General features: G+C 37.8%; 1 protein-coding gene across 3 annotated transcripts in view; it reads right to left on the reverse strand.

The window, feature by feature from the left end:
• SIPA1L1 (signal induced proliferation associated 1 like 1) overlaps positions 1-25,621 on the reverse strand; it is a 77,788-nt gene that overhangs the window by 35,712 nt on the left and 16,455 nt on the right. For all 3 annotated transcript variants that reach the window (XM_074909650.1, XM_074909649.1, XM_074909652.1), the window contains exons 4-9: positions 24,667-24,841; positions 17,302-17,405; positions 15,880-16,037; positions 11,533-12,109; positions 10,146-10,420; positions 6,514-6,792 (exon numbers count right to left, since the gene is read on the reverse strand). In XM_074909650.1, coding sequence (XP_074765751.1) covers positions 6,514-6,792; positions 10,146-10,420; positions 11,533-12,109; positions 15,880-16,037; positions 17,302-17,405; positions 24,667-24,841 — 1,568 coding nt within the window. The remainder of the gene's footprint in view (positions 1-6,513; positions 6,793-10,145; positions 10,421-11,532; positions 12,110-15,879; positions 16,038-17,301; positions 17,406-24,666; positions 24,842-25,621) is intronic.

The raw sequence follows: 25,621 nt of genomic DNA on the forward strand, positions 1-25,621 counted from the left end.
TAAAAAAGAACATCAGCCTGGGGAAGGGGATAGTGAATGAAACAGAAAATGCATTTATGCTGTCATATTGTACCTTCTCCCACCACATTGTATACCTTCTTAAACATTCTTCTTCAATTTGATCATCGCATTTCAGAAGACATGTATTATAACAAGAAAAGATAAGGAGATAGGCAACGGGACAACCAGCAGTACAGAATGGCTTCTGTATGAAGAAACACTGAATAAGCTATACGGCTCCATGGATTACACAGAATTTTATCAGATCTGCTTCAATCTATCCAAACATGGATTATATTGGATTGAGAAAACAATGATTGTTTATTATGCCTCATGACAAAAAACAAGGCAGGAGACCTCAACTATCACAAGACCAATGAGCAGGCACCTGGGTGCACCTGGGTGAAGAGAGACCGTCTGCAGCTGTTGAACACAATGAAACAAGGTGCCTGAGCTCCAGGCCATCTCAAAGAGCAGCCAGCTGGGAGGCTCTTGGACCTGCTCAGGAGCCTTCCTTTACACTTGTAAGCATTTCTTATGCTTTTCCCTGGTCCCTGCTGATGGCCACTGTCAAACAAGAGACACCAACTCTTGACATGACACAGCATGGCTCTTCTCGGATGTTTTTGGAACACAGGAGTTTGGCCATCCAACCTTTGATTTTCCACTGCTAGGTCCAGCTCTAAATCCTGGCGCCAGTAAGGAACACATAATATGTAATCTCACATTAGTACACATTTTAATTTGAAGAACATTTTGAAAACTTTAAAATAACAAATTCTCAAAGCCTGTGAGGCAGGCAATGATCGCTCTCGATGCTACAATGCTCACTTGACAGGTGGCAAGACGAGCACAGACACCTGCTTGTTTATGTTAGGAAAAAACGTCACTGATCCAAGCTAAGCAGCAGATTAGGATTTTTATGTAACATGGGAACAGTTTAAACTAGAATCTATCTGCAGGAGTTAACCTATAAACTGCTACTGGCACAGTTACTGTCACCGATTACACACAAGCATTGTTCAAAGCAGTTTTAGGGCAAGACTGTGCTCTAAAGTCCTCAATAAGACTTAAAACCAGTCTTAAGGAATATTGTTCTAATATTTCCATACTGTGGAATTTTACAGCCAGTATTTGACTGCAGTCATGCTGTAATTCAGTTTTTCATTGGGTTCAAAATATTGACTGTGTTCAGAAATTTTCTAGTTAGAGCTTTGAGCTTTCATCCAGAACAGTACTGAACTGCACAAGTCCAGCAGCATGCTTTGTTCAGTGGTTTTCACATTTTACAAACAATTGCTGAATCAAGTTTTAGTTAAGACTGCTTACGGTTTATGGTAAGTTATTTAAGAAAAGATTACCATCTAACACTATCTCATTTCCTTTCCTGGTAAATTTTTTTCTTAATAAAATCTGGAAACCGAGTATACAAAATAAAAACTGAAAATTGGGAAAGGGGTGGGGGAACCAAGCTCTAAAATGATATTTTCTCCAATGACATTAGCTCTGGCATACTTCACAGATATGTGGTTTATTGATCTTTTCCTTAATGTATCACTCTGATATTTATTCTGGGTTATAGGCTATATAGCATCCCATGTGGACTACTTAATGTTGTGAAAGAAGCCATAACTTTGAATTTATCGCATTTACATTATTAGATTTTCCAGTCTTAATGTTGCAGTAACATTAGAGATTTATTTTAAGATTCATAAAGTTTCACGTTGTTTTTCCTGCCTACAAATATTAATATACATTGAAGGGCCCAGGATACTATGAGGACCAGGGAGAATTTAAGTATAAACTAGTGAGATGGATACATGAAGACAATCCAATAATGGCAAACTTACATACTCTGCTGGTTAGGCACAGGACTGGTCATTTGTCTGCCTTCTCAGAATCAGGGACTGTCAAGCAAGCTACTCTCCCACCTACAACAGCAATCTTCATAGGGAGGCTTTTATGTATATGAAGTGAAATCCTCCTGTTCTTAGGACTGGCAATGCACCTTTTATTTACCTTTATTATAGTTAGGAGGACTAAAGTGAAAATATCAACAATGGTAAAAAAACATAAGTTTGTTTAATTCAGTATGCATATTTAGAGACTCTAGCTATATAAAGTGATCATCAGTCAAATACCACTAGTAGGTAATCCAAAAAGTGTTAAGCCTGTACTCTTTCTACTCTGAGTTGTACTCAAAGAGGGAAACACTTGTCTGTTAAGCTGTTTTTGTTTAAATCCCTCAAATATTAATTTTTTTCCCTGAATTAATATAAGTCATGGATTTATTGCTGATATGTTACCATTAAAATGAGTTCCATGTCAGGTCTGATACATCAGAAATATTATAATACCTCTATATCATTCTTTGAAACCCCACCTGCTGGAGCTACAGCTAATAACAGTACCAACCTTCTGTGGTCCCATGGTATCAACACTAGTTCCAAAAATCATCTCAGAGGGCCACATGGATCAATTTACTGTGGGCTTCTCAGCTGCCACATCCCTTAAAACACATATCATAAATTACAGATTGCTGTTTCTTGGCGGCAGATGAGATACGCCATCACTGCGCCCAGCTCAGTAAATGAAGAATGTGCAATCAAAAGGCAGGAGCACAAGAGGCATAAATGCCAGCTCCAGTCTCAGAACAACTAAGTATTAAGATCAGTCAAACATCAGCAAGACTGAACTGTGGCTCAGCACTGCAGAAATGCAAGTGGTAGCTAGATATCTAAACCACAACCAAAGATCAAAATTGAGGTTACAGCTATAATTTAGTACTTAAATTACTTATTGATGCTGATCTTCATAGGTGTTTCCAGCCTCGATGACACTTAGGCAGTACTTTCTTTGTGAAAGTGAAGCTCTAATGGTAGTAAGGAAATATAGGTTATCTGTACTGCTTTGCTAATGACGGGCGTTTTCTTCTAAAACCCCTTAAAATTTCTGTGTAGAACATAAATACTGCAGGGAAAGAGACACTGAAGTAGCCGGCGGGGTCACGTTTATAACCCTGTTAATCAGAGGGCCCTTGCTGGATCACAGGGACCACCATATAGATCCTGCTATCCGTATTACCAGGTTATCCCTTGGTCTTCCATTTCTCCAACCGAGAGCTCAGCAAAGTGAAAATCGTAGGGAGCAAAGCACAGCAGAGCAGCATCGCTGCTACCTGCGCCAGAAACATGCACAGATCCCAGCACCTCCCGAGAGGTGATCTTTCCACTATGGAAAGTATGAATGTTGGTGGGGAAAAAAATTGAGACAATAGTTAAGAGGGCTATGAAAATCCCATCTTTGTTGATTTTAGAGATTTTAAACAGTAAGAATAGAAGTACCTGAGCTTCTCCAAAAGCCATGCTTTCTCTTATCATGCAAAGAAAAGGCAAATGAGTATTGGAGTGAGCTTACTGCTTTTTTTTAATCTCCTGTATTCCTTTAAAATGACAAAAACATATTTTTCTTCACTTCAACTGGAAACACATTAACCTTCTGCAGCTGCTGTTATATTTAAACTTGATCCAGCCAAGACTAACATGTTTAGCAGACCAAAAAGATAAGAGAGAAGACATTTTTCAGGCATCCAAAAAAATTCCCAGACAAACTTAAAAGCTACATTGATAATACACTTTTAAGGATTAAAAGATCCAAGAGAACCCTTTTTGAAAAATAATTTAGAAAAATACATAAAAGAATGTCTAGAGATGAAAAACCCCAGCCACATGCCTTGAAAACTAAGGAAATGGAAAGTCAAAAGTTTCACTTTTTGAAAACAAATACTGAGTATATGGAAATGTAATTTTCACTTTGCAAACATTTGTCAGGCCATAACCCCCCTCTAGAAGCATCCAGTGACTGGATAAATCTTGGACGCTTTAGGTGTGTGATGTTGCCCACAGAGGATTTTATGCACAAGAAAAACACAGTTAATAACACCCTGTCTCTTAGTGCAGCCAGATGCTCACGCTCCTCCACACGAGTTGTGGAACAGCCAGCTGCATAACTCTTTGGTTATGTACTGGGTTTGTGTGGCAAGGTTTTGGCACCTGGGGGTGTACAGGGGTGGCTTCTGTCAGAAGCTGCTGGAAGCTTCCCCTGTGTCCGGCAGAGCCAACGCGGCCGGCTCCAGGACAGACCCGTCAGCGGCCGTGGTAGCGCCTCTGGGATAACGTGTTTAAGAAGGGGGAAAATTTGCTGCGCAACAGCAACTTCAGGCAGAGAGAGGAGTGAGAATATGTGAGAGCAACAACTCTGCAGCCACCAAGGTCAGTGGGTGCTGCAGGCGCGGGAGCAGAGATCCCCCCGCAGCCCGTGGGGCAGACCCTGGTGAGGCAGCTGAGCCCTGCACCCACGGCGGTTACGGAGGAGCCGATATCCACCTGCAGGCCGAGGAGGACCCCACACCAGAGCGGGGGGATGCGCCCAGAGGAGGCTGTGACCCCGTGGGCAGCCTGCCCTGGAGCAGGCTCCCGGCAGGAGCTGTGATCCCAAGCAGCCCAGGCTGGAGCAGGTCTGCTGGCAGGACTTGCGACCTCAGGAACACACGCTGGAGCAGTTCGTGGAGGACTGTCTCGCGTGGGAAGGACCCACGCTGGAGCAGGGGAAGCGTGTGAGGAGTCCTCCCCATGAGGAGGAAGGAGCAGCAGAGACAATGGGTGATGAACTGATCACAACCCCCATTCCCCGTCCCTCTGTGCTGCTGGTGGGGGAAGGAGGTAGATAAAGTGGGCATAAAGTTATGTTTGGGAAGTGTCTGGAGGTGTTTTATTTGTCATTATCCTAGTCTGATCTGATTGGTAATAAATTAAGATGATTTCCCTAAGTCAAGTCAGTTTTGTCTAAGAGGGTAATTGCTGAGTGATCTCTCCCTGTGAGCTTTTTGTTATATTTTTCTCTTCCCTGTCCAGCTGAGGGGGAAGTGACAGAGAACCTTTGGTGGGCACCTGGCATCCAGTCAGGGTCAACCCACCACTGGTTAATACCATGAAAAGACGGAAGCATCTGAAAAAAACCCAGCAACTCAACTGAATCTGACCCTCTGCCACTGCCTTAAACTTTGCCCAGGTATTACTATGTCTTCCATAATTACAGAGTGAGATTCTACAGCACTGGGGAGAGCAAAAACACCCAACACCCCAACCGCTATTCCTTTCAAATTCAGCATCTGCCTGTCTTCAGCTGTAACAGGCAGATATGGCCTGAAGCCATGCAGTTCTTATGTTGGTCCAAATATACCATTAGAGAGCTAAATCCAGTGTCTCACTGGCTTCTGCAACCTTTTCCACAATCTTCCCGATTGTTTCAAATTATTCGTGCTCTCAGTGTCACAAATTTTCCTTTTCAACTCACACTGAAGGGAGTTTTAAGTATACATCTATTCAACTCACAAAGCTACAACTGGGGAGGCAATCTCTAATCAGTTTGAGTGCAGAAATATGATAGTGTCTAATGAAAAAGGAAGTAAGAAAATTAAGTCCTTACCAACTATTATGATTTCCTAACAAGGTGTCCTACACAGAAGTTTCAGTTTCACCTTGGCAGTTTCTTGGTCTTGGCTGTACCATCTTTGAACATTTATTTATTTTTTTAATCCCCAGTTCTTCAGGATGTGAAAAATGCTTTGAGTTAATTTGTTAGAACTGTCTTTAAATTTTCTACAGTATGCACCTTATTTTCACTCCTTCCTATTTTTCAGCAGTGTAAAGCATGATCAGAATCTGTCTACAGCTTTTTTTTTTTTAAAAGGAATTGTCCAAAAGAAGAAATACAAGCTATGAGCTTGTTTCCTTCAACAGATTTTTGTGTAAATGCAGAGACACTGACAGATTTGTATAGATAATTGAAACAATGACAGGTCATTTGAATACTATCAAATATACCTTCTTCCTTGGAAGAATGAAAATACTGTGATAGGATGTGCCTGATACCTTTATATTAATTATAATCTCTTTCTTGTTTAAAAAAAAAAAAAAAAAAAATCAAACCCACAAAAACCCCCAAACCACCCTGGAGAAATGCAAACTTGAAGCAAATCTCGTCTCTAGCCTAAAAAGTTTGAAAACTCCCCAATCACATAAATTTGCTTTTTGTGCTGCTTAGCATTCCCTTGCTAAACACCCCGTTAGATGCTATTTTTGCCTTGGGAGCTTTAGGTGATTCCAACAAGCCTATAAAACAAGCTAAAATTTTGATTTACTACAAAATGCTTAAGTTCAGGAACACTTAGATCTAAAACCTCAATTGTAACTAATTTAAAACTTAAATAACAATGCAGCAGTTCTAGAATACCATCCAACACAAAGAAACATAGCCTAACAATCCTGTAACACTTCATTTTCTGGCTAATCATGCCAGGAAAGGTATTTCCTTTTGGCTCATGTTTTGCCCATATTCATATTGCCTTTTGACTAATTAAAACCAAGATTAAAAGCAGTTTTCAGATGCTTATATAAGTCCAGCGTGCTTTTTTCCAGACAAGATGCTGAGCAGCAATGACAAGACACATACCTCCGACTCTCCAATGGGCGTCCATCACTAGAAATGCTTCGGGGGATGTTGGCTGCTCGTTCTGGGGGTGGCATTTTCCCTTCTCCTTTCCCAGAGCCAATCCTAGATGTTACTGGACTTTGTATTTGGGATGGTACCTGAGCCACATGAGGTCCCTGTCCTTTGCTTGCATTCCGTTGCCATTTGTTATTATTTCTGAAGGGAAATTTGAATTCATATGACATTCCTTCATTCACTTTGTATTCCATCACTGGCATACGATAGTTTTCTGAAGAACTCCTGGAAATGAAGAAATTTAACATGATACTATAAAAAAAAAAAAATATATATTCTGTTCACAAGGATAGAAACCTGAAGGCAGAAGCTCAATCAACATTAAATGTAAGGTTTGGCTTTTTAGACACATATTTAATACATTTTAATATTCATCTGATTACTGGGTTATAAAAGCAAAAAAAAATCTGCTTGAAGGGTACCTCCCCTCTTCCTAATTTAAAAAAGTGAAGGGTTTTTGAACTTACCTGCACCCAGACAAATAAGACCTGAAATGTCTGTTCTTTTTGAAAGAAATCTTTCTGATGCACAGATATCAATGGAAACAAGATTCCCATGAAAAAAATGCATTACACTTCATTTTCAAACACCTTTAGCTTTGGAGTATCTCAGTTGGTAAATCTGCACATTACAAAAACAAAACACTTGCTAAAAATTGTAGATGCCAATCCCAAAAGATGCCCATTGCTTCCTAAGGATGTACAGGAACAGGACAGAATAAAAACTGGAGTGAAACAGGACATCAGCTAACGCAGTCCATGTAAGATGCAGGACGAACTTCTGCATACATTTAAAAAGAGAGATCTGGAAAGTAGATGTGACCTTAAACTTCAGTGAGGATAATTTGACAAATATATACACATCTATTTAAGTCATTTTTTTATTGTGATTACTTATCTACACACATCATTATCTAATGGGAAGGAAAAATAAAAAAATCATTGCAAAATTTTCAACTTCTACCTCTTCCTCTAAGTGATTACACCATGCGTACTGAGAAATATCAGTATCTCTTCCCTGCTAAAATACAAACCAAACCAGATAACCTGTTCTCTGGCTATGCTGACATTAGCAAGTTGTGCAGTCTCATATGAATAGACAAAATGAAACCATCAGTGCTGAGGTCTTGCTGTCCACAACATACACATTTTGTTGTTTACTTTGGCCTACCCTCTAGTCTTGACCCGCAAATTAAATCAGCAGTTGGAAAGCAGAGGTGTGCTTCGGAAGCACATCTAGTGAGGCTCCAGCTGAAAGGAAACGTTTGTGTGCTCCTGGCCACTCTGATGTGAGCCACTGCCTGGCAGATGGGGATGATCAGAAGGTTCATCTTCAAAGTCCACTCACAACCTAAAAAAATCTTGATGCCATTGTTTTTAACTTTCTCTTCATGTCTCCTGCTGTTCCTTCCCTAGCGATTATATGCTTGAGTACTTCGGGTTTCTCCTTTTTTGCAAACATAGGTACAGTTTAAGAAGCAAGAAAACACAATTTCCTCTTGCTGCTGTGTCCTCAACTTGAAGGTCAGCAATCAGTCCACTAAATGAGTTCAGGGGCAGTGTTTTAATGACCGTCTTCTAGTAGAGATATAACCATAACAAGGCCTGCCCTCTGTGTAGGGCATTAGATTGTGAATCAGGGTGTTTGGATATATTTTTATATCTGCTACTGACCTTTTACACTTGCCTGTTGGCAAGTCACCTTACCTAACTGCATCCCTGCTCTTCCTCCAACTTCATGACGATCAATTTATTAGGATAGGGACTGCTTCTCATATGACTGTACTATACCAAGCAGAACTGATCTTCCTCTTAGCTACGGTTTGTGGAAGTTACTATAGTAGAAACACTAAATGACCTCCAGAGGACATAACGTAAGGACTCCAGTTATGGAAAACTGACTGCCAAATGAGAAATTGCTTTGTGCAAAGATTTAAGTCAAGTCTCTAGTAATATATGTATGGATAGCTACAAATTCAAGACACAGTTCCTAAACCTAAATGATTTTGGATACAGCAAGCAGGATAAAGAGTTGCTTTATGAAATTTTAGAACTAGGCAATAATCCACCATGAGCATTTACTCACTGCAGGACAACAACAAAACTCACTGATGCTGAGTACCATATTTCAAAAAGTGCAGTAATTTCTCTTCCCACTATGGGTTTGGATCCACTAAAGCTAAACCTACTTTTGGCTGTACTTAATTTAGTTCAGGAATAATAGGATCTGTGCTTTCCACACAGATTTTTCTGCTCTAATCCTTTTGCCATGATTGCAGCTAAACTTTCCATTTGCTCGGGCTGCTGAATACTGTACAAAAGCTTCCCAAATACCTCATGGGTGACCTTATGCCACTGCTCATTTTAATCCCTGACATGTATTCAATTTTCCACTGACAACTAAAGGACAAATAAAACTCCTTTTCTCTGTGCTCCTGTTTTGCTGCCAGTTACGAAAGGAGTTAATATGGTTCACAGTAAAAACAAACATGGATTCTTCTTTTATGGAAGTACAAGGCTTTGCTCGAAAACACGATTTCAAATCAATGCAATAAATATGCATTTAAGCTCAGCCCCAACCTTCAGTACACAAAGATTTAGCATCTACCCCTACAGAAATATTGCCTGATTAGAAAACAGCAGTGCAAAACAGTTTCTCGCTGCAAGGAAAACATCAAACTTTCATAACTGTACTTGCTTCTTCTTGGCAAATCTGGCATAAAAACCTTGAGCTAGCCTGCAGGCAAATTTAGTCTATTAAAGATCATTCCATTTTAATCATATAGTATTTGCAAGATATTAATACAGGATGTCAGGAACATGGGAATCTGATTTAGTGATGTAGGTGAATGCTACAGACAACTGCAGAGTTCAGATGGGAGCAGTAAAACTTACAGCAAGCTTTAGTGTGAGTTCTGGAAAAATGGAGGGACTTAAAGGCCTATTTAGAAAAAAAAGCACATATTACTGTTTGTTTCTGATCAAGCAACATTTTAAAATAACAGTTGACACAAGCCTCAGGGCTTAACAGGGATGGGAACTGAGAGAGATTCAGCAAGATCTACTACTAAGTAAAGAAGAATTATAATTTGCAGCAATTTCTCTGGCCAGATCCATACCTCTGATAAACTCTCATCATTTGCAGCCTTTCTTATTTGCGAAAGTAGAAGAATGTAAGTCTATTCATAGCTTTCAAGAATTATGGCCACAGACATTGCAAACTACCAACAAATGGGAAAGGAGGGAAGGAAATGTACAGTTAATCTTGACGTAACATAAACACACAACTGTCAACAAAAAGTTGTTTGATTTCCACATTAAATTCCATAGAATTTAAAGGGTACATGAGGTTCTTCACACATTTTATTAAACTCTGGTATTCAGTGAATATTTTGTGGGGCCTGGAGTCTGAATGTGGGCAGGTTTTCCTGCCCTCCTCTTTCACCTTACAGTACTGGATGCTGTATTATCACTATACCGTGGGTTTCGGAGGTTAACGCTTACACTGTGGTGTTTCTTTCCACCCGACCCCACAAATCAAAATACAATTTGAGACCAAAGGTTGCTACTATACAATACCTGCGTGGTGTGCAGTCCTCATACGGAGGGACGATGACAACCTTCACTGTTACTGATGTTCTGAGAAGATCAATCATTTGCTCATGGCTCAGAGTGGCTACAGCCACCTTGCAGATTTCCACCAGCCGGCTGCCTTGTCGCAGTCCCGCCTGCCACGCGTAGCCGTAGGGTTCAACATCTGCCACAATGCCTTCATAGTTTACGTGGAAACCAAGCTGACCCAGACCATTCCTACGAAGAGTCATCTCCACTGTTTCACAGCCCTTAGTCACAAGCTGTGAATTGAAATGAAGACAGAATTTAATGCACAGAGAGACTGTCAGTGCTAATGGAGGTTTAAGGGCTCCATTTTTGTACAGTCAACCAACTCCCAAGACAATGGTGGGACCCGATCAAGGAATATATATAACAGTCCTGGGTACATAATCAGCTGAGATGGGTCTTGTCACTCAAACTAGTATTTTCAGTAAAGTCTGACTACCCAAGTTCTTCCTTGAAATTTTCACTGAAAGCACAGGAATTTCAGAAGATCCATGGCAGCACACAACAGAAAAACACATGAGAGTTATACAACACCTCTACTTTATCTTTTGCACTTTAGTAACCAAACAACCACTCTACATTTCTAGCTGTTTCAGTAAACTGCAACATTACTTTCAGTCAGAATGCGGTGGCATGCTGCTATGAAGCACAGTAAACTAGGGTCTATGCCAACTCTTCTACATAGCATGAGCATGAATACCATCAAGAGCAATTTAATATGGCCTGGTTTTCCCTTTTTCCTGGTCGTTATACAACTACAGTTGTGAAAATACAGGAAAGACAGTGAAATATAACACACTTTCATAACTTGGATTAAAAATGAGCATGGACAGAATGTTTCATAGCCAGATACCATGATTCACTGTGTTTTTAGTTTATCACATGCATTCAGAGAATATCTGAAGGTTGCAATAGGGATTGGGACTGCACCCTGCTGGCAACATAATAAATCAGTCTCAAAGATATTACAGCTTCATTTGAAACAAGATACAACAAGCCTATAAAACAGAGAAAGGGAAGGAAAATGAGGAAAAGAAATAAGGTGACACTTCTGTAGTTACTGTGTGGGAGCAATTTATGCATCTGAAGGCTCTGTTTTTTGTTTTTGTCTTTTAATATATTGAGATATTTTTGACACACACACAACCAGCTGAAGTTGGCTGATAACTAATAAAAGTGAAAGCAATATTGGATTTTGAGAAATAAAGCAGGGAAGTCCTTACAGATTTAACAATAAACAAGCAGAACAGTTTTAAGGATCCCAAGCATACTTAAGTTGAAGCCTTACTTGGCAGCAAGGCGAGAGAAGAAAGAAGGGGAACCAAACAAGAGAACACATTCTAACCTCCAGCCTTTTGACGATCTCTTTGATATCATCAATGTTGCTGATGAAGCTCTCCAAAGAAACACATTCACCCCTCTCATAGAATATTTTGATATTTGTGTCCGTTGAAGTCCACCCTATCACATCTCGACAGGAGCAATTGAACACCACGCTTTTTGTGTCCTGTTCAATGAGGACTACAAACTCATTAGAGATGCCTAGGAGACAGTCTATTTCCATACCCTTGCTGTAGTCTTTTGCATGGACACTCCATACTATAGCACCAGAACTATAGATCTCTGCTCCTGGATAAGGCTTGGACTTTTCTTTCTTTTTTGAAGCAAGCGAGATGAAGGGGAACTTGCCAGAAGGGTCAATAGGTGTGTTGGTGACATTCTTCTCTGCCAAGTCTTTCAAGTACTCTTGACGGGTCCTGGTGGCCATCGCACGAAACTTCTCTGATTTATGAGCAGCATTCTCTGCATTAATGACTTTGGCTAGCAAGAAGTCCCTGAACACATTTGACTTGGGAAATGTGACACCTTTTGGAATAGGTGGTCCAAAGGATGGTACATCTCTGGATCTTGTCACAGCCACACTAAAAAAAAAAAAAAAGAATAAGGAAGAAGCAAAGTGATTCACATTATGGAAATTCAGCAGGTTTTGAATACAGGAAATACATTTCCTTTTTTCCTTAAGCCCTCATTTTTTCTCTCTTTTTCTCGGCAATATGCCTATATTTACATTTTAATGTTGCCAATGTGATTATGTCCCCCTTACTGTATAAACATAAGGCCACTTATTTTTGCATCTAGGCATTTTTGAGTCATCCTCAGTACCACAGCTTAAAGAGCTCCACATGCAAAATCATGGGTTTTTGATTAAGTAATCACTCATGTCTGGCAGTTCTGAATTTTGTTAAATTTGTAATACACATTATCACAAAGGCTAGCTTATAATTTAGCTACCTAAAGCTGAAAGGCTCATCTGAAAGCAATGCGAAGTGTATGACCAATACTTGAAATAGAGATTAAATGGACACATTAAAAAGGTAAAGACAATAAAGTCACCTCACAAGGCCAATTTCACTGTAAGAATAATTGTATGGTGACTGAATGCATATATACACATATACTGATTGTTTTAAATGTCTGTATCGAAAACTGCACTAGCTGATATCACATGCTAGTGACAGAAGTAGACTCAAAATATACTAGAAATAAGAAATTTCTTAGAAGTATGAAGACATATATTAGAAATAGATGCTTTCTTTTTCAACACCTCCTTTTAGTTTCCATACCAAGTGATGGACTGGACAATAAGATGGCCTTAGGCAATGCTGACAAGCTCAGCTATTCTCCCATGTCAATTCTCTTTCGATACAGAGCAGATGAGTTGTTTGGCATCACTGAAGATTTGCCATTCCAGTCCAGTATCATTCACTTGGCAGTCTGCCCTCAGAGGAGACTGACAACTGTACTGCAACAGTTTTGTGACAAACAGTCCAAATATGATTTACTACATACATATAACTAGATCTGCAAAAGCATTAACTGATTTTGGCAAAAATATCACGGTAATGTAGCTTTATAAAGAAAAATAGGATGGAACTTGAACACAGTAGAAATGTATGTGGTGTTTCATTTGGAAGACTGGCTGCTATTATCTTCACACTTTGTTCTAACATCTGAATCCTTAAACATAACCAGAGAAATCCCCCCCGCCAAATCAATACCTGAAATTGCAGAAATACTAGTAAAGCTTTTTTTTTGTGCAGTGAGGTGGGCACACAGGAAGAGTAAAAATAAAAAATGTCACCCAATCCTTAACCACATCTTCCAGTTTTGGGGGGTGGGGTGGGGGGTTTTTTTGTTTGTTTTGGTTTTATTCGTTTTGCTTTTTTAAAATTGTATTTTCTGGCAACTGGTATTGAAAGACAGAATTGAGTGTCATATTTCCTTCAAATGTATGCTAATATATGTAACAGTATACAACAAGGGGTGCTCATGATGCAGCCATCTGACTCTTGATCATCTTCAGTGGTCTGTACTGTTTCGGCTGGGATAGGGTTAATCTTCTTCCTAGTAGCTGGTACAGTGTTGTGGTTTGGATTTAGTGTGAGAATAATGTTGGTAACACACCAATGCTACAGTTATTGGTAAGTAGCCCTTAAGACAAGGATTTTTCAGTTTTCAGGTGGGGGGAGGAGTAAGCAAGTGGCTGTGTGGTACCTAGCTGGCAGCTGGGGTTGAACCATGACATGATCTTGAAGGGCCTGTTGTTATGAGATAGAAGCCTAAGTATTAAACACAATTACTGGATGTAATGAAAAATTACCAGTGACATCTTGTTTGATTAGGTTTTCAACATCATGAATCACAGGGATAAGAATTTGATTTTTAACATATGCTAGAGAAGTTTCAAAAAGTGAACGATGCTGACATACAATCCAGACTTTTGAAATATTGTTTATCTTAGTTGTGAGGAAGAATCACTGGCCAAGACAGTGCTTGATTTTATTCCTCTTATGTAGTTTTTAATATAAATTCCAGTACATTTTTATGCTATATGGCTTCCTGTTTTGTCTAGAATTATGAATCTATGAAACTGTTCCAAATAATTCCATGAAAAACAAAAAAGAAGTCCAACTTACTTTGAAAAGTTTCCTAGAAAAACTTTTCACAATTGAATTCTAGAAATTTAAATCAAGTGTTTGCATGGAGAAGACAAAAAAGGAAAAAGGATTTTAATCTTCAAGACAGTGCACAGAATATACAATGCTGTGGTGGTCTCCTCTATCAAAGTGAACACTGACACTATTTTTTTCCTATCTGTTCTTCCCCCCCCCCCTTTTCAAATTTAAGCCTAGAGCGTCACTATAGCTGAAATTCTCATATTTTATTCACTAATATAGAAACCAGTAAGGTTCCAGCCCTTGTAGTTGTGAACTTCAAAAATGAAAGCGATTCAGAAGGCTGAAGGTCAGAAATAGAACCCTAAGACATCTAAAATTTATTACAGTGTAACAAGTATAAATCTTTCCCATGCCTTTTAAAAGTAAGAAATTGAAAATATGCAGTCATAATATAATAACCAAAATCAGATCTCTCTCTTGTTTGTAAAATGCAATTCAAATGGAAAAATGTATCTGTACCCCTTGTGGATATATTTCCTACTTTCCCTTTACTTCAAAATCAGTTTCTGTACAGAATAAGAGCTGAAACAGGCTATGTCCACATAAAATATGTAGCTGTGGAATGTATCAATAAGCTGCCTTAAAATAGGTATCAACACGAACACAACTACTCCAGGAGAGTTTAATACATGTACAAAGTTTCGCATGAGTTTCAGAAGTGCTGTGTGAGCTTTACCAAAAACTTACAGGGACAGAAAATCCTTTAAATCCTACTACACTTACTTGAAAACCATGAATACACCATCTCAGACACTGCAGACTTAGCTCTTCTTCTACATAAGCACTTGACTGAAACACTTAAGTGCACATTTGCATTTCACAAGTTAATTCTAAGGGTACCTCAATTTCAAGATAACTGCTCTAAATCCATTACTCTGACGCTTCATAGTTTAAATAAAGTAGCTTTAGAAAAGTTTGCTGACATCAGTCAACATTTAAAAGTAAAAATACACGAAGAGTTCAGGATATAACAAAGGTTAAAAGTTTCATTGATCATAAAAGTAAGTGTAACTCAAACATTTTTATATGCTTTCAATTTGATTAAAAAAAGGTATGCTAAATAGGAATCTCACCTTCCAATTCTTTACTATATGTTATTATCAATTACCATTTTCTAATTTAATCATATTGACTTTAAGGTCACACTAAGATTTTTTTTTTTCTGCATAATTCTCTGAAATTTCTTTGTTGGACTGAAATGAGATAAGAAATGAAGGTATTTCAGACAAAATATTTCAGATAGCTCAGCTTCTGAGAGGTTAGTCCTACTTTTTCATTGCCTTACTTTCAAAAAGGGAACATAAGCTCGGATGACCAAATCATCTGAACAAAAAGGGAATTCATAAGAATCAAAACAGAAATACTCTTCTAGCAGACTTTTAATGAAGAGAATAAAGAGAAAGCAAGAACGGAATTTTTAAATCACTCCCAAATACTTGATTTATATGTATGTGTGTACACACATACTGACAGCATTAATTCACTCATTAGGCATTACCTTTACATACTCATGTGTGTCTATTTACTTTTAAAAGTAGTGTTCTAAATTCACATGACCCAAAATCTCCCCATCCCCTATCTTTCATTATGCTTCCCTACTGAGAATTTAAAGAGGAATGACATCTCCCTTTGCACGCAAATTTCCTGTTTTCAGTGAAACTAGCAATAGCTACCTGTAACAAACGCTGTCAGTACAGGGACCGTGCACTCTTACAATGACAAAGACATGCTGGAAGTGGGATCGAATGTTCTTTGGGCTGAATGGTTGTGCTCCAGGCTCCTGGAAAACTATTGTCACAATATCATTTCCAATATGTCGTTTTCTCAGAAGCTTTAACAAAAAAAAAACAAAAAAACAAAACAAAAAAAAAAAAAAAAACAAAAAAAAAAAAACAAAAAAAAACCAAACAAACAAAAAAAAAAAGAGGTTAAAACACAGTCTTTCCACAATTTTCAATTATTTATTTCTCATTATTATAAACCACTATTGCTCAATTTTTTTATTCCGAATGATACTTCAAGTTGAAAACTGAAACAGTTGAGGATTTATATGACAAGTACCAGAATGTTAGTTATTAATCTAATGAATTTCAGGCATGGGCATTTTCATTTTCATAGCTATTTCATTTCAACATGTAGCATACAGGAAGATGTTAGGAAAAATGTTAAGCTTAACAAAGAGGAAAAACAACAATAAAACTGCTAGTATCAGAGTTATTAGTGATACATGGAAGCTAGGAAACATTCCCCACTGCACACATTTTTACAAGCCAGAAGTAGGTTCTATTTCAAGTTGAAAATAGTCATCATTGTCCTTAAGACATGGTATAATGATTTTCCTGGATAATAAAAATCCATGACAACAGTAAAAAAGAAAGGTAAACTACAGAGTAATGTAATATTAAGTGTACAAAAGAAAACTAAAAAGAATGCTGTGTTATCTTTTATTGTTAAAGTAAATGTCTACTTTATTTGCAGAAACACAAAATAACATTGTTTCTAGTGTAAAATGCATACACATCATGCACAAGATGCCCTAACAAGACCAGGTAATTTATTTAACCAGACCAGGTATTTCAGAGTAGCAAAGCAGGTCAGCCTACACAGCTCTTCAGTATAATACAAAAAAATTAAAACTAAAAAAGGGATTTTGTCTCATGTCTTCTTGTGTTGTGCAGTGTGCCTAATTAACCACCCACTCATCACCTCTGACTCTGTGCACATTATAATCTGCTGAATGCAATCCTTAAAGTGCAATCGACTTTCTGGCAGAAGCCTGAAAATGACATCAAGACATGAACTCTTATTTATGTAACACAGATGTGCTACTAATATTATTGTATATTTGCATCGAAGATTCAGTAAATAATGCATAATTAAATAGAAAACTGTCCTAGTGAAGAAAAATCTACGTATGATGTACCTACAACAATCTATCTGCTTTGCTCATCCACCTGACAGTATTACTTTTGATACTTTTGACTCTAAGTGCTGTCTTTGCTAGTAACAAGTGAAAGTTCTCACAAATATTCAATAGTTCAGCTATTTTTGAGCTGGAGGAAAAATCCATTCTAAATAGGCATGAGCCATCTTACCTGTTGCTTGTTGTTTGGAGTATATGGCAACATAGTAGAAACGTGGAACATGATTTCATAGTCCTTGTATGTTGTGTATAGAGAGTGAGTACCCGTTGAATCAGCTTCAGTTAAAGAAAAGAGAGAAAATAAAAGCATTAGTTAGAAAAAGTTTAAACACAAATTTTCATTATTATCAGAGAAAAGCATCAGACAATACAAGGCTTGCTAATCATCCTTTAACCTAGATGAAGTGTCTGCAAGTAAAAACCCAAAGTTTATTCACCTGCCAAAGCAAATGACACATAGATGGCACATGTAATTTTGCATACTTTTCCCCATGAAGAACTTCTTAGGAATAGGGAATTCATACCAGAAAACCCTGAAGAAAGCCTATTTAAGCATGAAAAGTGATAACAAATTCTGAAATAATTTTCAGACACCGCTCAGTATCTCAGGCTAATCAGAATGAAACTCAACTGTAAGGAATGCAAAAAGGACTCCAGAAAAGAAGGTAGAAAGATACTGAGAATGAAAACCATGATCTCATGCATAATTAAATATCAATGGACATATAACCCGCAATATATGAAAGAATCGAATGGGTTCTTTTAAACATGAGAACTCTAAATGAACTGTGATGAAGTCAGATAAAACCTTCACTAAAACAGGTGCTTTATGGAGAGGAGCAATCAAAAACCCAAATAGGATGCTAGCATGCTTACAGCTGATGATGGAAAAAGCCCACAACAATGACACTATGATGCTGGTATATTAATCAAAGGTACTCTCACCTGTTTGGGGTTCTGGCCACCCTATTTTAAAAGTTATAGAAGAAAGAGAAGGGATCCAGAAACAGGCCACAAAAATAATTATACGTGGATGGAGAGACTTCCATGTGGAGAGAAAATGATAAAAACTAGGATTATGAAGTTTAGAAAGAAAAAAAGAAGAGGGGATATTATTAAAGTTTACAAAGTGTTGGTTGAAGACAACACTTGAATACAGTCAAATTGGGAACTTCTGTTTTTACTTTTTCCTTCTCTCTCTCTCTCTCTCAAAAAAAAAAAAAAAAAAAAGATACCTTGAAAAATGTTCCATTAATTTTAGTAACACATTTGAAGCTGAAATATTGAATATACTCTATTAAATGTAACTGCTGCCCACAGTGCAGAAAGCCCATTTTCAAGCAGAAATGAAAAAATAACTAGATTCATATATGAAAAAAAGCATCCTGGTTATTTGAAGTTACATAAACATACTAGTATATTATATAATCCCAGATATTTATAGCAATGTATTTTAAAAAGCTGTTAAATACTACACCTTGGCATTTTTTATTGGCAGAGAAACGATGTTACTAAGGAGATAATAGCTCTGAATTTGTGAGGCATTTACAATAACATAAATACACAGTTTATTTACCCAGATTTGGGGTATAAACTTCCACAAAAAGTTTTTGTTTTCAGTTAAATTTAGAATAATAAAATAGAGGTAGCTTTGCTGTAAATGAAAAAGGGTAACATCACCCATAAAATGAAATAGTCAGTTTTCTACATTATAGCTGCACAGAGAATTTGCATTTCTAAATCATCTATATAGAATAAAATGGGAATAAGAAAAATATTTCTACAATCTTACCAAAGAAATCAAAGAAATCTCAGTTAATGTATCAAGGAGATGGGGCTCTCTTTTCCAGCACTCAACATTGCCATTATGAAAAACTAGCTCACTGCTAAATGTTTTCTTTTTAACAATAATTGTAACTGCACAACAGCTGAAAGAGAATCATCTCATCTTGCAACTCAGTTCACAGCAGCTTCTATCCTCTGCCTGATCATTACAATCCACACTGAAGGAGGCAGATGCACCTGAAAGTCACCTAAACATCAGTGTAACTCCTTACTGGCTTTTTCTTGTCTAACTTCAAATATGCTAATTTGTACATAATGTTTCATAAATAGACCATATAAAAACATTATAAAAAACTGGAAAGGGGGAGCAGGTGCAAAAAGAAAGGGAGGTGGGTAAGAAGACAGACAGGGGAAGGGGTCCAAAAGGGGTTGGGAGGAAGGGGAAAAGGATAAAACAATTTCACAAGTAATGTGCTAGAACACCACCTATACATTTCATTTCAGGCAGAAAAGGGTTCTCAGAACAGCACTGGTTCTGCAAACTAAGTAATAAGGCTACAACCGAAATGACACATTTAATGATACCAATTATTTTCAAGTACTTCACAGATTAAATCCCTGTTGGTCAAACACAACTACAAACACAAGTCCATATCCACTAGAGGCTGTGCATCTTTCTCACCATTCATATTTATTTCTTCTTAGAAGTCCAGAATACTTTTTCTGAAGTACAACACAATGATTACAGGTGTTTGCTTTAAATCAAATCACTGCCACTGCAGTAAAATCCAAGACTGTGCACTGGAATATATCCATCATTTCAGGGTCAGAACTCTAAGCCAGCACTGCAATCTACTGTGTTTTCCTTATATTTAAAAGAGGCCCAAGGGATCCACAAATTCATTGGCACCTAAATACACTGAAGACACCCCTCCTGCCATTGGTTTATGGCATACCCATCAATGCTGCCTTCTCAGTCTTGTCCCATTACCTGATTTGGTTAGTTAGCTGAGGACTTTATCTGATCTTCGCCTTCCATCACTATTCACCTTTAAAAATACACCTTATTCTTCTGTCCTTCCAGTGTTTCTCAGCTATCATCACAAGGACTGTTTTAACAGACTTCCATTTAAGTGTTTTTTTCCAACACCAACAGTGCTCAAAACTGTGACTGACACCACAGCATATTGCTGATAAATTCACCTCACTGAAGCCACAGGACTGTGTGTCTGCTTCTACAGCAGCTTTTAAAATCTCTGCACTAGAAAACTGTATAAAATCCAGTATAAGTACGAAAGCTAACTCAGTGTTTCAAAGGAAAACACGTTGCAAGGAATTGTAGGAAAACAAAAAATACACAATGGTGATGAGGCAGAAGGAACAGCCTTTGCTACAAACTGCAGCAGTGCTCACAAGTAAAAGGCACAAGAAGTTTCAGAGCTTAATGTTGTTCCCATCTACCTTTGCTGTTAGAAGGCCCTGCTTATTTTTAGTTTCTTCTAGTTATTTGCTCAAATTCAGCACCTCTCAAACCTGCTCTCCTTTCCATTATACGCAAGGATTATACCAAGCACTCATGTTCAACCTCTAATATCCAAGTCCTTTTCAGACATCATTTCTGAAGACAGGATTCTTTATTTTGTAACATACAAAAGTATATGTGTAACACAAATACTGAAAAATGCAGACAGACTTCCCTCATCCCCAGTTCTGCTTCTTAGGCAATCAAGGAACCTCTCACCCCCTTTATCTATTGGTTTCTCAGTGAATGTCTCATACCCAACAGTAGGTCTATTCTTAAATGTGGTTTAAAAGATGTTAAATAGCACACGTTAAGAAGGTAATCTATCTGTATTGTTTCATTACAAGCACTGGGGTTTATTGACAATCCCTAAACGAAATGTCAATTTGAAGTCCATTCATCCCCTAAATTTTTAATCTACTTAGTATCTTCTGTGCTGGTTTTATATTCTCATGTCTTGACCAAAAGTCATGCAGTAAAAACATCTAATAGAGAAACCTACCATTATTAGCTAAATTTATAATCTTATCAAATAGATAATTCCTAAACTCCTACAACTCCTATTAATCAATCACCTTCATTTCCTGCATCAACTACAGTACCGCTCTGCTGGACACACACGCCAGGTTACCAACATGCATCATCCAGATGATCCCATTTACCAATTTAAAATACTGAGAAATAAGACCAAGTGAGGGGGAGGGAAATAAAACAAACATTACACCTAGAAAATAAAGTAAAATGACTGACATTGTAAATTGAAAGATTACTGTGATGTTTGTTAAAGTGATGCCCATAAGCTTCCTAGTAACTGTGAGATAGATGACATTTTCAAGCTCTATTTCCTATCCAAAGTCTCCAAGCTGCCAGGAGATAGACTGCTTCCCCTCTGGTAATTCTAGAAATATACAAACAAAACTTTAAAAGTAGCAGCTCTGTTCCACAGTGACACTGGCAGAGATCCAAAGCTAAAGCCCTTGAAGTATCCAATATACTTAAATAGACTTTCAGTTAATAGGATGCATGAGATTCCTCCTTTTAAAAATTGGCTCTGTTATGGATACTTACCAATTAGGCCCCTAATTCTAAAAAATTTCTAAGAACAACAACTGTTCTGAAACTGCCTTTTGGTAGAGCAACTTTAGTTTTCTAAATTTGCATAAATTAAAAACATCTTGTGAAAATTTCCAGAGTACATATACAAATCAGCTTCCCTCCATGCTGAGAAAATCTTTCATCGTGTTTTACATCATTCATCTGCTTTTCGTAGGTTGCAAAGTATTGTCAAAAGGAGAGGAACTAGCTAAGTAACTCACACAACACTGACCCGTCTTGCAAGTTAATGCACAGACATTTCTTTTTAAGATTATCTTTGCAATCAACTGTGCTGACATTTAACAGAGTTTTTATGCAGGAAAATTTCCCAAGTAATGAGACTGAAAGAACTATTTCATGACAGTAATTTCTAGAAACAGAAGAGCATAGAGCTGGAAAAGGGCAAATCTCACTTTCTAACTGCAGGCCTAGCCGTTTCAACTAAACTCCATAACCTAAGTCATAGCAAAAACCAGTCTCCTCCTTTGCAGGCCTTTCTGTGTTAGGGCTGAGGCAGAGAAGACTGATCGATTACTTAGGGTAGCTCTTGAAGACGTATTGCCTCTCTGAATTCTGCTGTTCACGTATTCCCCACTTCTAAGACGTAGCTCTTGCAACAATCTCTGGTCTTTAGGATTTTGCCTACCACAAGGTGTCTCTCCCCCCGCCCCCCCCCCCCCCCAGCAGAATATGAAATAAGGGTTTCTGAATATAGCTGTCCAAAGAGCTTAGTGTTATCCCCAAAAAAAACACCTTCTCTTCCCCCACTTCCAGTCTGGGCTTTGCACACTGGCAGAAAGGAAAACCTAGCACCATCAAGATCCATCACAAAAATTTGTTGCCATTGTTCACATTTGCTGCTGTCTAAACCTGCTTGTTAAGAACTCATGTATGCTGTGTAGTCATGTGTTTCCTCAGTAAGCTTGCAGACATGATCTGAAAGATTTCAGACAACTTAGGACTTCCTAGGCAGTTCTAGCTGATGAGGTCCCACGCATGTGAGCTTGTAAACCCTGACTGAAAGAAAACGTAGGAAACCCTTCATGAAAGCAGCAGTTTCCCCTCAAAGCATTCCCCCTCCTCTCTGCTCACAGTGAAGTGTTCATGTAAAGTCGTCTTTTATTTTTAGATACAGAATGGAGCTGGTAGATCTACTGGGCAACATGAAAAAGACAGGTCAGCTCTCAACACAGAGTAGAAAACCTTTATTACAAGATGCCAACTCTTAAAACCTGGAGAGATTCAGTCAACTAGAAGTTTACACACATATCCATTCATGAGGTGCTAGATTGCAGTACATAAAAATCAAAACCTAACAAAACCATTTCCTCAAGTCAGAAGCAACAAGAAGGAACTCAAAACATTACTGGAAAATTCTGCTGTTTATAAGAAAATTTCAAGCAAGTACTTAAAGAAACTTAATAGCTTTCATGGATATATCTGAGCAGATGAATCAACTCTTAATCATACAGCATTTACATATACTAGAAACCAGTGTGTGTGGACTGACACCAAGAAAGGTGTCTCAACTAAACCAGAAGGAAAGGGAAGAGAGTATTTTACTTTAACTATTGAAAGTAACAAGGAGGTCACAGTATAAACCCAGAAGTTATGAAATAATAAATATTTGCTGTTTTCCATACCCATTTCATTTTTGACCTAGCTTATTTTTGTTAACTGAAAATAAAATGTCAGAGATGCAGAAAAGGAAAACCCATCCTGAGAATTATTGTATAATTCTAGTAAAAGCAAGAAAATATTACAGCCAGAAACTGCCTGGATCTCATCTGGAATCACCCATGTAATCTTAGCTGCTAAATAAAGAGACTGAATTCAAACTTGGATGAATGCAGAGGAAGGTTACCAGGTAATACTGGTAACTGGGGGACACTGGGGGGAGCCCGGAAATCCATGCCTCCCTTACCAGTAAGAGAGGTTCATTTTATTAAGGGTAATATCACAAAAGCACAGAGGAGACATAACAGCAACATGTAGATGCACTCCAGAGAATAAATAGGGAATATAAGTATTGCAACTAAAAGAAAGCATGCTCAGTGGTAAATGTGTGTGAAATAGGCATTAATTTAGGTTTAAAACCACAGGAAGTTGTGTAACCCTCTGAGGAGAGATGATTAGGCTGATCAAGAACAGCCTGAAGAGATCGCAACGTGATGCCTGTAAGAACTAAGGACACAAGGCAGAATGGTGGAGCACTAAAGCATATCAAGTTACTGTACTTGTGGTAGAAGACCCAGGACCATGAGCAGTTTTTGCTGCACAGAAGCTGATGAATGCCTTTCAGCTTTCATGAATCAACTCCTCATTTAATTTCCTTTGCTGCAAATGAGCAAAATAGCAAAAGATTTCCATAGGAACTGGTTAATTCAAATACTCAAAGGCCAAAATTTTCCCCTGAGTATTTTTTTATAAATAATTAATTTAAAAATTGAGTATAGCATGTACTAGCTGATAAACAGGTATTTCACATGCTTGATTCCAAAGGCAGGGAGTTTCTTTTACAGATACTGTTGCCCAAGATCATCTTCCCATTGCATTTTTGTTGCAATATGTTTTACAGTTAAAGCTGATAATAAAACTGCCAAATCCAGTTTAATTTCCATAACTCAAAAGAAAAATCACAGAGAGAGGAATACATTTGATAGCAGGAGTAAGACAAAACCGCCTAGAAGAAAAACTACATGCAACAGACACACCAGGAAAGCAATAGATCAACTTGCCAAGGTGGAGCTATAGATGGGCTCTCAAAACATTTTTTGTGATACCATACCATTAAAAAAAATTAGGGCATGCCAAGTGTATTGATTACTCTTTAGACAACACACTGATGATGGATTTGAAACGCCAATAACAGTCACAGTTACTGGTTTCTTGTTGCAGCTTTAGTGACAATTTCGTATCGAATTAGTACAAAAATCCAATCATTATCAGAGTTGAAAGACCATATAGGTACAGGTCAAATTACATACTTTCTCTGCTTTCAATTCTAGTATTAAGCAACTGTATTCCTACAGCAAAGAGGTTATTTTTAAAAACTCTATAAAAAGTCGGTTAGCAACTATATGATGCATTTGGTTCACTTAAGTGGAAAAAAAGATAAAATTGAAAAAGCCTTACTCTTTGTATCCAGCTGAGCACGATACTTTTCAAATCCCTTGAGTCGAACTCGTTCTCCCAAGAGCTGAAGAAACTCTTCAAAGGCTGGACCTGCTGATTCATTATTATACATTTCCTCTTCTGTGCTCTGCCCAGCTTTGCAGTACATGATGCCCACTTTAAGCTGGTAACTTAACTGCAAAGAGAAAAACGTTAAACTCTTTTATGTATAGCAAGTGATGCAGCAACTTATTTATTGAATTCACTTTTAATTTTTTAATAAACCCATAATTCACAAAAAACCCCACCTAATTATCAGTCTAATTTTAAATGTTAGTCTGTTTCCAAATACTCTCATTGTTTTTCACAGTAATCACCTCAGTGATGGCATATTTCATCTGAAGATGTCAAAATGCTTTCTGAAGCAAAACAAAAATTAATGTTCCTTCTTTTCATGAAGACAACGCTGCAGCTTGCAAATGGTGAATGTCTTACATTGAGCCACACGGAAACACCGGCTGAGTAATGCCAGGAACTTGACTCTCACGCTTAGGCTGGTACCACAGTTACAATCCTATGCTAAACCTTTCACACAGATAGGTAGGGCAAAGCATGTTTTCATTATTATAAGTGACAAAATTAACATTCCCTCACTTGAAAGAAAAGATAAAAACTATTCATCTATTAGTGCATTCACCTGTTAGCAATGTTGAAAGAGTCCATCGCATTCAGTTGGCCTTCTCTGACTTAAGAATTCAGTAACAAAGGAAACAGCTAAATTGAGACATGCTGGTAATAACTTAAAGGTATTATTTACTAGCATAGACCTTCAAATACATTTGTGCTTTTAGTTCCATTTTCCCTCTAATTTGGTGTTTGATGTTCCTAATACAGCAGAATCTGAAGATGTGAATGAAGTAATTCTTTACCCAACCATAATTGTGATTCCTCAAAGCAAACTGTTCCCAGCAATTCC

This window comes from Athene noctua, chromosome 6, assembly GCF_965140245.1.
Source record: "Athene noctua chromosome 6, bAthNoc1.hap1.1, whole genome shotgun sequence".
Taxonomy (NCBI): domain Eukaryota; kingdom Metazoa; phylum Chordata; class Aves; order Strigiformes; family Strigidae; genus Athene; species Athene noctua.